Raw genomic sequence first — 12,901 nt, 5'->3', positions numbered from 1 at the left:
AGATTTTCAAATAAATTTTAAAAATTCAAAATTTGACTTATGATGGGCTGCATTACTGATTTTTTGCAGCATACGTGAGGCTGAACCGCCAGTCATTTTACCTATCTGAACACCGCGCAAACCTCTGAGTCATCCTTCGAAGAAATCCCTCCGAAATAAGAAGAAATTCAAGAGCTTGCAAAAGGAAAGAAAGCAGAAAAAGTAAAAATAAAAACCCTTTCGAACACGGGTAAAAAACCGCTACTGGCGCTGCCTTCCGACAGAAGATGTGGTGCTGCCACCGGCTATGAATTTGTTCTCCGAGAACGAGCAGACGACTTTTCACCTCGGACCGCGAGTTCCTATTTCTACTTTCATTCAGCTTGCCGGACCACTTCGCGAAGAATAGCTTTCTTCGACTCACTCATTTTCTACAATTTATTATTTATTAACCAGTGCTCTTCTTCAAATGAGAATTCACGAGTTTATTCGAGCTTTTCACCAACATACCCGATTCCATCCATTTTAAAATGATCGTGACCACTTCTCTGAACCCCTTGTGCTCCGGGCGCAGGTGATATTTGCTTTCCATGAAAATTTATGCTCGACGAACGGAGTCGCATCAATTGGCAGATGATTTCCTCCCTCGCCCGTTCGTCTGGGAAAGAAAATAAATAGAAGCGATCTACTGGACGCAGAGAAATGGAATTGCCCTCCGCTGTTTTGATGACATTTTTTGTCTTCTGCTATTTTGTCGACGGCAGTATTCACAGGAGCAGAAGACAAGGTGAGTAATGTCTTGCCATTTGCTTTATTCCTGACGCAATTATTAAAATTTCGCTTTTGAAATGATCAAAACTGAAAGATATAATTTTTTTTTTCTGATACATGTATTTTTCTATATCTTTATTAATAATATAAAAGAACGTGTGTGTGTCTGTGAGAATGTGTTGGTCCAGATCATATAACCTATTGCTACCAAATTTGGCACATATATACTTTGGATGGTAGAAATGTGCCCCTTGGAGCAATTTTTTTTAAAAAAATTATTGCTTAAAGTTTAACGGAATTTTTGGTTTATTGTGATAATTTCCGAAGATATTGTATTATCACACAAAAATAATATTTATCAAAATTCAAAAACTTATCTTTTTAAACTAAAGCTAAAGAAAAGAATTCTGCCAAATATCTATGTAGTTTATAAGGCAAATGGAAAGTGAATTTGCGATGTCATGAGAGATGAACCGAACAATTGCTTTTCTAATAGAATCGTGGGGCATTAATAGTCAAAATAATTAAACATTTCGTAAAAATATTTTTACGAGCGCTTGTTATTCATAATTTCAAAAATATTTAAAGAGCGTGCTTGTTCAATCAAAAGATATTGATAGTCATTGGGAAACTCAAACATATATGTCCATAAAGACTTTTTCAATTTTATCGTATTTCCAAATAAAAATCAAAATTATTGATGAAAATGTACAATTTCACTTATAAATGAATTTCTGTTTCTTCTAATAATGACAAATTATTAAAATTTGTGAAAAGTAGTCATTTTTAAATATATATTTCAATCGAATTTAAAGAGCATTTTTAATGAAAAAATTGTAGAGTACAGATATCTATTAAAAGAATAATATTCAAAATTATCAAATTATATTATTTAAGAATTCATAAATCGCCATCAATTATTCTATCATATAATTAAAAGTAATTAATTAAGGGACAGCAATAACAGTAGAAGTAATTACAATTCATCTCATTGGAAAGTTGCTTCAATCATTAAGTAGCTAGAGGAGATTTCACTAATCTCTGAGACGATTTTAATTAGTTAGTGTGTTTAATTTATATCAGGGACTGTTTTATCAACAGAAGATAACTTCATTCTTTTGAAGCCAATTTTTATAAAACGATTCATTTATTTAAAAAAATAATCTGGTAACCAATTCTGATTCTTTTGTTCTTATTTAGAAAATCAAATGAAATGAAAAATGTCTCATAAATTTAAAAGAGTAAAAAGAGTAAATAAATTAAAGGAATAAAAAGAAAAATTCTTCATTTCCGATCGAATTAACTTGTTGGACATAACTTGCCAATAGTAAGCAAATAGGTATATGTTTTTCGTATATAATTTGCATCTACTTGTTAGACGTTAAACTTAGAAATTTTAAAGAGCTATTTCTTTATTTTCATAGACTCTTATTTAACTTGGATTTTTTTTCTCCGTTTGAATACTTGGAGTTTTGTAATAATTTTTCCGTTTTTGATATCTGCTCATTTAGAAATCTGGTTTCCTCGATAACAATATTTTTAGAACTTAATTATCAATTTATTCAATTGATTTATTAAAATTTTCGATTGCCAAATTTACTGTAAAAGGATAAATAAAAATAAAAAAATTAAAAAAAAAACTGATTTCAAACACCAGAATAACTTTAATAACGACTAATAAGTCAAAAACTTTAAAAAAAAATTAACTTCAAAATGTTTACTTTTTAATACATTAATGAAATCACATTTTAAAAATTGTGCTAATAATTTTTTGGCGATTGATCATATAGCTTAACAATTCCCAAACCAGCCAGCGCTAAATTGCGCTTTCAATACTTTAAAGGAGTCTTCTTTGAATTTCTTATAAATCAGGAGTCGGAATTTCCATGATCACTTACCCATATCAATAAATTGTGATTAAATCACTTAAACGAGTGTAGCATTTACTACAATAAAATTATTTTTGTATTAGCAGATTTTTATTTTCATTTCTATATTACTTGCGAAGTTATTTTGATTGAGTTGGAAAAAGAATCACTAAGCTAGAAGTTTTTTTTTTTTTTCCTTTGTAAGATTTTTCTCTAGTAAATAATAAAAAAAGTATATTATACATAAAGAAAGCATTAAAATTTTAAAAAATTTAAATCAATCATTTTATTTAATCACCTGTTCGGATTTTTCGAATCAAGCAATTTTAGTTGAAATAAATAATAATAATAAAAAAAAAAATAACATCATTAGGAGGAAAAAAAAAAAAAAAAAAAAAAACATTCCCACTTCCTATTTTTCTTTCTGGCTGTTTCCTTCTCTTTTCCTGCTGAGACTGTTTTCAGAAGAATGGGGAAACACAACGAATGGAATAATAAGAAGACTCAAACATCGAAAGTTTTTTTTTTTTACTATGAAAATAAGTAAATCTTCTTGAGCTCGATGTAGTCGGGATGGAGAGAGAAACCTGTTGTTTCATTTATTATTTGTACAAAAAGCTTAGAATATCATTTTATTTTATACTAGACCTTGCGTGGAATAAAAATAATTTTATACCGCATTTTATTGAAAAAAATAACAACTGTGTGAAATATCTTATTATATAGACATAGTTATTTTATCGGCTAAAATTTTATTTTAATTAAAGTGCGAACACCATTTGTCTCGTACTATTTTTAAATCTGGCACTTTAACAAAATTTAACTGTACCAAAGAGTTTTTAGAAACTGACGATTTCCACCAGTTTCTGAAAATTCGACTAAACATTGGAAGTGGCAACTGGAAACCTAATGAATCTCATGATCGCGAATCTCTGAAGAGTATTCAATAGGAGGAGTGACGCTAAATTCCTATTTTCTTTTATGAAACAGAGATTTTTAATAAATTAAAAATGAACTATTGAATGAATGGTCATGATATCTTAATTATGTTTCCTAATATATGAGAACAAAATTTGGAGAAAATCTTCCGAATAGTTTGTATTTTAGCAACTTGCAAACTACTTGCGTATATTATTTTTAACAAACTACTTATGTATTTTATTTTTCTCTATACCGTGTCTTCCAAAAAAGTGGAATAGGCATTTATAGTTTAAATATTACATTTTTTTTTTACTATAAGTTCCATTAACCCTTTGACTGCCATGGGCGCATATATGCGCCCGATGCACGTCACCAGTTCAGGCCGCAGCAATCGTTTCAGCCTACTGCACGCGAATCGCTTCAACTTGAGAGTAGTTAGCGGTCGAAGGGTAATTATGTGAGGACATATGGACGGGTCATTGTGTGAAATTCCCACGTAAGTTTTCAGACGATTCATTGGGGATTAACAGTCATTTTTTTATATGATTCGTCGAATGAAGGGTTGGGTCACGGAGTTTCTGAATTCGACGTTCTTAACCTCTGAGTATAACAGATATGATATGATATAGCAGTGAGATGACTTAGCGAATGGTTGTGCATTATGACGGCAACTAGCAATGACATTGAGCAGTAATATAGTAAATATCAATAACATTTCGAGAGAGATAAATAACAGCTGAATTTTACTTACGGTGCTATTGACAAAATCGCTCCAGAGTCATGTCGGAGGGAGAAGCTAAAATGGTTCTTTATCGACGATATTTTTCGAAAGCATGAGGATGTATGGTTCATTTCTTTAATAATGTCGTCGCTTCTGTTTAATAGTATATCAAAGAATCTTGTGGATAATTTTATGGAAGTTTTTTTATGTAGCAAAGCTCAAGTCTTTTGAATATCGTTATTTTTAATAAATTATTTGGCGAACCGACACATTTCTCACTTTTTCTAATGTTGTGGTGAGAATTTTTATGTGGCCCCATAGGGTATCAAAGAGTATCAAATGCTTCTTCCCCTTTCATCACAAACTTTCACGCTTTTACCTGCAAGATGTGGCCATTTCTGAGTTTAATAAAGTGTCTCAAATTTAAATAAAGACAATTTTTGTAAAACTGGAAAATTTATTGAATACAGAAAAACTGCCTAATATAAATAGGCGTCTAATAGTAGGTACAGTTTGAAATTGTCATGATTGAAAAGAAATAATGAATGCACTGCTTAAATTTATCAGTTGCAACTATCGTCTTTGCAGTGAAGGTAAAGAAAATTTCATTCATCCGAGAGAACATCTCCGAGAAATAGTACAACACTGAACAATATTTTATTTTCAAAGTTTTGTATTAGTTTTTATTATGTTTTAGTAAAAAGTAACATCAAATCATCTATTGAGACTGCAGAGGTGTGATAAAAATTTTTGATACCTTCGATTAAAATGTTTTGAGTTCGTATTTTCATTTTTTTTTCTTAGTTGCTTACTTTCGCATTCTGATCAAAGAAAATGAATAATAATAATAATAATAAAAGAAAAAAAAAGAAAAGAAACCAGCCGGAATGATCTGCCAAGTATTTTCTCTCATATTTTCTAATAAAGGGAAGTCTGTGTCTTGGGCGTGTATTTTCCAAGCCGATTGAAATCAAAATTTAACACAGAATTGCCATTTCAGAATCGTATAACAAATTTGATCTATTTAAGTTATTGTGTTTTTGAGATATTACACTTCTGAAAGTACAGACTGAGAGACATTCAGTACCAAGTTGGATTTGGCTCAAAATGTGATAAGTCGCTTCATTACAGATGTTAGATAGGTTCTATCTAGCTCTCATTGATTTTATCCTTTTCATTTATATCCAATCGGCTAAACAGACTGACTTCCTTTAAACGAATTTTATCAAAATTCATCAGAAATAAAAAAAAAAAAATTGGTATTAAGTCCTTATACCAAATTTCATCTATTTAATTGAAAACGATTTAAGTATCGTGTTCACTGTCGACAGATATTTCCCTGAAATGTGTTTGTGCACTTGGGGAGATTCGTCAAAATCTCTCTTTCGAATTTTTGAAAGTTAAAATACTCTCTCTATACGTCGTATACGAAAGATTAAAAAGGGAACGGAAAATAAACAAGCGAAGGAGAGCGCTGAAATTCGTTCCGAACTTCGCAGTTACTGGAGTTCTGCTCACTGGAGCGTAGTTTCATCTGGGGCTGTCTATTCTCGATAGTTCTTATAAAGACTTCAAGAACCCAAATATACCATTTGACTATTTTTAAGTTTAATATGAGTACGCATTATTATTTTCTGATTTTCACCTTTTTGATATCTATGGCAATATATCCTTTATTCTAATCTTATATCGCTCGATTCAATCCACCGTCACTCTGAGATATGAATATCTATTAGTATTTTATTAGTTTTGAAAATGATGCAGGAAAAGCGAGGAGCTTTTGTGTTGAATGCAAGACGAATATTGACAATTTTATACTTCAAGGGCAGTCTTAAAATCCTTTCTATCACTTGTTGGAAGTCCCTGTCTAATGTTTAGAGGATCTTCTGAAAGTACCGTACATTAATTATTCTACAATGCGACATAAAAATCATTACGTTTTAAATTATTATAACCCTGCACACTTTTAAAGAGTACAAATGCATTTCAATGACAAGCATGAAATGTAATGTAATGTTATATTATAATGTTTTATAATTATATTTAATTTACATTGACTGTTGAGTTTGCCTAAATACTACCAAGATAACTTCAAAATGAGTTGCATAAAAGAAAATGGGGTTAACTTTTTGCAATAAAAATTGACAAAACAAGATAACAATCAGTGAAAGATAATAATTATTTTTATATGGTATTTGATAAGGCATAAAGCCAAAAAAAGAATTGCTTTAATACTAAAAACTGAAAATTATAAAATATGGCAGTAATAAATGAAAAAATCTTGCAAGTTAGTGACAGAAGTCTTTAATCTGTTCTTAAAAATTAAGATAATATAGTAATTCTATACGGCAAACTGTAACTTTTGAAATTTTAAGAATATCCCATGTTTATTAATGCAAAATGACAAGATTTAAAATTAAAAAAAAAAAGGCTTGCTGCTTTGAAAGAAGATTCTAATTGTTTATAAATTTTTTCAGTTCTTGCTCCACATTTACTTGCGTTCCTGATTTTTTATTGGCAATGAATGTTTTGACTCTTTTCAGGAAAGAAAATGATCTTTATCGTTTTCAGCGTACTAAAAGAAAACCCAACAAATTCAAGAAGAATGATTTGCTTTTCGTTGATTGGCGCTACAGCCATTGACTATATTGGGCCAGTTATAAATATCGAAATTCCATTTAAGAGCCTATTTTTAAAATAATAAGCATTTCAAACGGTGCTATAACAGTAGGCGGTAATATGAAAATTCAATTTGATCACAGATTTATTTTTTCCTTTTTACCTAGAAATTATTTGGAAGGATTGGCGTGCGCTTTAAAAACAATGTCTCATTTGCGTTGTTGTAATGGGCGTTAGGTCACATGCTCCTCGATATTTTATTTTTATACAATTAAATCTATGGAAGTAAGTCCATTTTTATGAAAACATTAAGGAATGGAAGACTTTATGCTTCCTGTTGAATATGAATTTGAAGAAATTTATTTTAAAAAAATAGTGTCGCGTAAATGAACCTTGTGTTAGCTAAAGTCAAAGAGAACACTTGCTCCTCTCAACTTGGCAGCATTCTACCGCTGAGCCATTCAGTCCGCGCGGAGCTGGAACAAGTTCCCTCACAATAATAGGCCGCCAATTAAATCAAGACGGGGAGATCGAAATATTTTTTTTTCTATTTAATAAAGCTGGGTATGGCGGTATTATCTTATACCTTTCTTATCAAACTTATAAAATTTCCTTCCCTTTCTGGCAATTGTTGATCTATGGAAGTTAGAATGTTGTTTCATGAAATAGTTTTTTTTTTTTTATCAAATATTATGCAACCTTGGAATCATAAATTTCAAAAATAGAATGATGAAAATTTATTATTCCTTAAAATAAAATTTATTTAATAAGTCGCAAAGACCTTGCAAAATGAGCCACATTTCAAAACACTGAGTAGCATCGTTCCGAAAGGAGAATTCGTTTCCAAAAAATTCAGATCGGCGCATCAACGCTCATTTTTTTTTTAAATCTCCTTCTGAAAGCAGCAGAAATCGCAGCGCATTTCAGGCCTTGCATAAGCTTCTTAAGTGGGTTTGAATTTTTGCTGAATTATACATTTTCCAGTGGTTGCATAGTAAAAAAATGTGTCAAATATTCTCTTAATAATTGTTTAAGAAAAGTGTGAGAGATGAAAATAATCAAAAGTCTCTTTATTCCTTCAGTCCCTGCATTTAGGAAGTATTAATAGAAATCAGAGGCGGCTGTTTCCACGATCGCTCGGCTTATCCGTGCAAATGCTTCTCTGGAAATGAAATAATTCTACTTACAGAATCGATCTATTACCACTAATGACAAAGGAAGGGTGTAACGTTCTTCAAAAAGAAAAGCTCGACATCGGATCGAGAGCATCGGGAAATTCTTTTCTGTTCACAACGAAAAGGCTCTTTCACTTTTCTGATTCACGAAAGCATTTGTAATTGTTAAACATTCCGAACTCGAAATGTTGACGCGTCTCCACGTTTTAGATGTTTCTGAGTTCGGAAAATACATTTTTGGCGTTATGTCTGTCAGAACGTCGGTTTGTTTGTATCTCAAAAACGCTTTGGGCTACACGGGTGAAAATGAGTATATGCTCTTGACACCAAATTTGTAAACTTCCATCAAATTTTGAACAAAAACTGTGCAAAGGAAATCCGGCTCTTCGAATATAAGTTAACTACAAAAAAGTAGATAGAAAATAAAATCGTCATCATTCCACAGATTTTATATCTATAGTTGTAGACATCAATCAAATTTTGAGCCACATCCAAAAAAAGAGTTGACCATCTGTCTGTCTGTACTTTCAGAAACTTTTAAACGCGATAACTCAAAAATGCAGTGACTTAAATATATTGAATTTAGTATCTGATTTTGCAATTACAAGTATACTTTTGTGTCAAATTTTGGTTTCAATCAGTTGATAAAAACGCGTTTAAAACCTAAAGAAAGTTCTATTAATCGCTCCCCTAGGAACGAACACACGATAGATGCATGCCACATTCACGACAAAAGTTAATATTTCGCAACTACTGTGCGTCAGTATCATACAGGGATACGTTCTCTAGGATAACTACACGATGATTCAAATGAAAGTATCCCTGTTTGGGACGCCCCGGCGAGCGAACCAATCGACGTAACGCCTTCATATTTGGTGGATATACATTTCAAACAATGGGAAATTGATTGATCCAATAAAAAAAAAGTTAGTTTCAAAAAGGTCACTAAGTGAAATGTCGCGCTGCGATCGGTTTAAGGTAATGCATACGAAACATGATAAAAACAATAAAGGACAGAATACGAAGTAAAAATGTAATAAACTTTACTACACAACATAGTTTTGTTACTACAGAAATTTCAATGATAGTAACAAGCGAAAGACGGCAAAAACAGCGAACAAAAGTTTCACAGATGGTTTTCAGTGCACTCATCTTGCTTCAGGGCTGACATACTACATCGTGTTATAACATGATTCACAGCAGCACGTAACGATGTTGCGTACGTGCAAGAGGACCTGGTTCTTCAAATCCGCCAGATTTCCTATGTTTAATCGATAAGCTTTATCTTTGAGGTAACTCCAAAGCCAAAAATCACAACGGGTTAAGTCAGGTGAATGTGGAGGCCATTTTGTAGGAAACGCACGATTGAGAATGCGATACTCAATAAAATGGTGTCGCAGTTATTGTTGAAATATACGTACTATGTGAGGAGGAGCGCCATCTTGGTCGAATATTGTTGTAGTGAGGCATCAAAGTTGCTGAAGTTCCGAAATGATAAAAGTTTGTAATAAATCCTGATAACGTGTTGCGGTCACGGAACAGGTTGTTGATCTTCAAAGAAAAATGGCCGAATCAAAAAGATCGCAGTGAAGCCGATCCAAACAGTAACATGCGGTGAATGTTGAAGCTTGTGAGGATTCGTGGACAAGATACGGCAGTTTTGGGTGTTCACTGTACCGCACTTGTGAAAGTGAGACTATCGGTTCATAGGATGTTCCGCCTCCATCCGTGCCAAAAAAGTTAGAGCGAATGCCTCACGCACGTCGTTATCACCTGGTTTTAACTCTTGCGAACAATGGCTCTTATATGAATGAGCTTTGAGTGCTATCCGCATGCCCCTAAAAACTGCAGTGTATAGCAACTCCAGTTGCCTTGATACTGCGCGAGCATTAGATGCCCCTGCTGTGTTCGAATTGGTTTGCTCTACGGCAGAGGTTGCGATGTCTTCAATCACCTGCGGTACCCATGTTTTACGTTCATGGTCCTGCTTTAGCAGCGAAGCTGCCTATTTCCTCGAAACGTTTGAGCATTCTCTGCAGAGCGCAAGGTGTTATTGGACATGCCCAAAGATTTCTTCCCTCCGTATAAGCAAAGCGCTTTGGTAGCATTACTACTGTTTTGGTGAAATAATTTTAACGCATGCTCCGGCAAAGAGAGAACCATTGTCGTGACCTAAGAATGTTCGGAACATGTACGCCCAGTTTTTTTATCTGTTAAGAACGACCTTTTATTTGCTTACTATGCAACTTTTGTTCTCCAGTGCAGCCCGCAATGTTAAATATTCGAATTTTCATCTAGCTAGCGAAATTTGTGCTTTAGTAATGCAAAAATGGAGTTTCTTACATACTACCTAGTACCTACCTACTTACCTAGTGTTCTGTATGTTGTTGGTGTCATATTTCATATTCGTTACCTTAACCAATGGTAGCGTCACATTTCACTTAGCGGCCTTTTTTAACTATTTTTTTTTACTGTACATATTAATTTCCCAAGGCCTAAAATGCATAATCCACCAAATATGAAGGCGTTACGCTGACTGGTTCTCTCCCTAGGGCGTCCCAAACAACGATACTTTAATTTGAATCATCTTGCGTACAAGAAAGCTTAGAAAAACCCACTCTCGCTGATTTTTTAAATTTAATTTTGAATGTTCGGATATATCGAGCAAATTCATTTGGAATTCATTAAATGAGGCTTGTCTGAAATAGGTTTCTATGTCTAATGAACTCGAAATCAATTTTAGAGTTTCTTAAGTAAATTAAATTTTAAAAATAATATCGTCATCATTCCTGGATCCACTTTTAGCTCTGAATACCTGCCACAGTTCGCTAACTGAATGGAACAAAGAATCCGCCACTGCACATGGGTGAAACTTATTAATATAAAAGATAGAAAAATAATTCTGGTATATTTTGCAAATGGTGATGATTAAGTGCTGATTGACTGAATTAATTAATGTTAATTGCCCATTCTGTGCTTTGAAGTCTTATCCAAACTAATTTAAAATGACTTCTAGAAAATTGTTAGTGCGTCATGCAAAATGCGAAAGTTCATGAGATAACTCGCGAGCTCAAAGATGGAATTATCCTATGTTTTTACACGCTTTACGCTGATTATAATTGCGATCGCGCCACACAAAATCTATTATGTGGCTCCGTGATTTCAATTATCTAATACCTACCACACAAAACTCGCACAAACACTCGCACACACAAAAATATTCAAAGTTCTAGAAAAAAAACAACTGCGCATGTGCTGATTGGAGACCACAGTTTTAAAGTGGGAAAATGTATCGGAACAATATGATTATTTCAAAATCAATCATTTATACAGTTTAACATCTGCATATTCTTCAGATAAAAATCTGTTATTAAAAATTTAATATCAATAAATAGAATGGTGAGGTTTCCGAAGAGATTGTTTTGTTTTGTAGTTTATAATTCAACCGGTGCGTTTTGGTTTTTGTTTTGCATATGAAACAAAACTAAAACATTGTGGACATCATGATCCTTCATGTGAAGGACTAAAATTTCCTCCAATGAAGTCGACAAAATCTGTAGTAATATAATTAAATTTTACATCCATATAAGTATAGGGGAACATTTCTATGTTCGATTAAAACTTCTTTTTAAGAAATCACCAAACGTAATTGATTTACAACTATTGGTTATATTTTTTCGAATTTATTAGAAACTTGTCTCATTCATTTTCAATCAGCATCTATACATAGTATAAAATGAAGTCTCCTGAAAGCGTCTGTATGTTGAAACCTGAAAAACTCGAAAAATACTAATTTTGGAGATATTTATACCATTTTGTAGGGCATTTATTGGGGAAGGTTTTAGTATATTGAAATCATATCAAAATAAAAAAAAGGAGTTTTATAATTGCGATTTTAATTATTTTCATACTACGATTCGCGCATGTGTAAAGCAGCCGTGTCTGTGCTTTGCATTTATCCGCGCTTGAGCGGAAATCTCAAACTTCGCATTTGAAATAGCAAGAACTGTGCTATTCATATGCGATACATTTCTTTGTTTACGTCTGATTTTAAACAGTAATTCAAAACTCACTATCCACAAAAGAAGGAAATTCACCCTTGGCCGGAACACATTAAATGCCCAAACGCTTCGTTTGTTGCGCGATAATGAAAATGTAGAGGAAAGAAACGTTACGTTAGCGAATATCAGCGAAAGAATGTCCACACTTTCTTCAAAAGAGAATTTTCTGCTGAGCGAAGTAACCGTCTCTCTTTAAATCGCACTGCGATTGAATTACAGAGACAGAATGAATCTCGCCTGTCTGCTGACAGAAAAAGACATTTAAATTTGAGACACAGGAAGAAGAAGTGAAAGAACAAACGTTCCTGATATTTGGTCTGAAAAGAAGCACACTGCTCTGAATTTCGATCCATGTGTGGATTACAGAAATGATGCCTCGGTTTTAATAGGAACAATGTCTATAGTCTGTCCATATTGTTCAGCTTTAGGAACAGCTTTGATATACAGTCATTTTCATAAAAAAATAATTTATCGCCAAATTTTAGCGAAATTGCCGAATGTGGCAAAAACGGCAGCAATAGGGTAACGGTAGTAAAAGTGACACCGAAAAATTGCCAACCTCACAAGTCGCAAAATGACTGTATAACAAAGCTTAGCCCAGCTTTAAAATGGAAAGATGAAAGGAATGTGTTGTTTACAAGGGGAACTGCAGCATTAGCGTTTTCAATCTAAAGATTCCGAGGAACGCTGCAGCAAATTAGCGGAAATATAGAAAAAAAGTCAATAAATGCATTAAATGACATGCATGCAAAAAAATTTAATCGGAAATAATGAAAATAAACAGAA

At 32.9% G+C, this 12,901-nt stretch overlaps 1 protein-coding gene across 2 annotated transcripts in view; it reads left to right on the top strand.

The window, feature by feature from the left end:
* The first annotated feature begins 276 nt into the window (after window positions 1-276).
* Window positions 277-12,901, top strand: part of LOC129971661 (A disintegrin and metalloproteinase with thrombospondin motifs 7-like) — a 193,641-nt gene continuing 181,016 nt past the window's right edge. For both annotated transcript variants that reach the window (XM_056085631.1, XM_056085629.1), the window contains exon 1: window positions 277-766. In XM_056085631.1, the coding sequence (XP_055941606.1) occupies window positions 682-766 (85 nt within the window). In that variant the 5' untranslated portion in view covers window positions 277-681. The remainder of the gene's footprint in view (window positions 767-12,901) is intronic.

The sequence above is a fragment of the Argiope bruennichi genome, chromosome 6 (genome assembly GCF_947563725.1).
Source record: "Argiope bruennichi chromosome 6, qqArgBrue1.1, whole genome shotgun sequence".
Classification (NCBI taxonomy): Eukaryota; Metazoa; Arthropoda; class Arachnida; order Araneae; family Araneidae; genus Argiope; species Argiope bruennichi.
The sequence above is the reverse complement of the archived record's forward strand: the minus strand, read 5'-3'. Positions and strand labels throughout refer to the sequence as shown.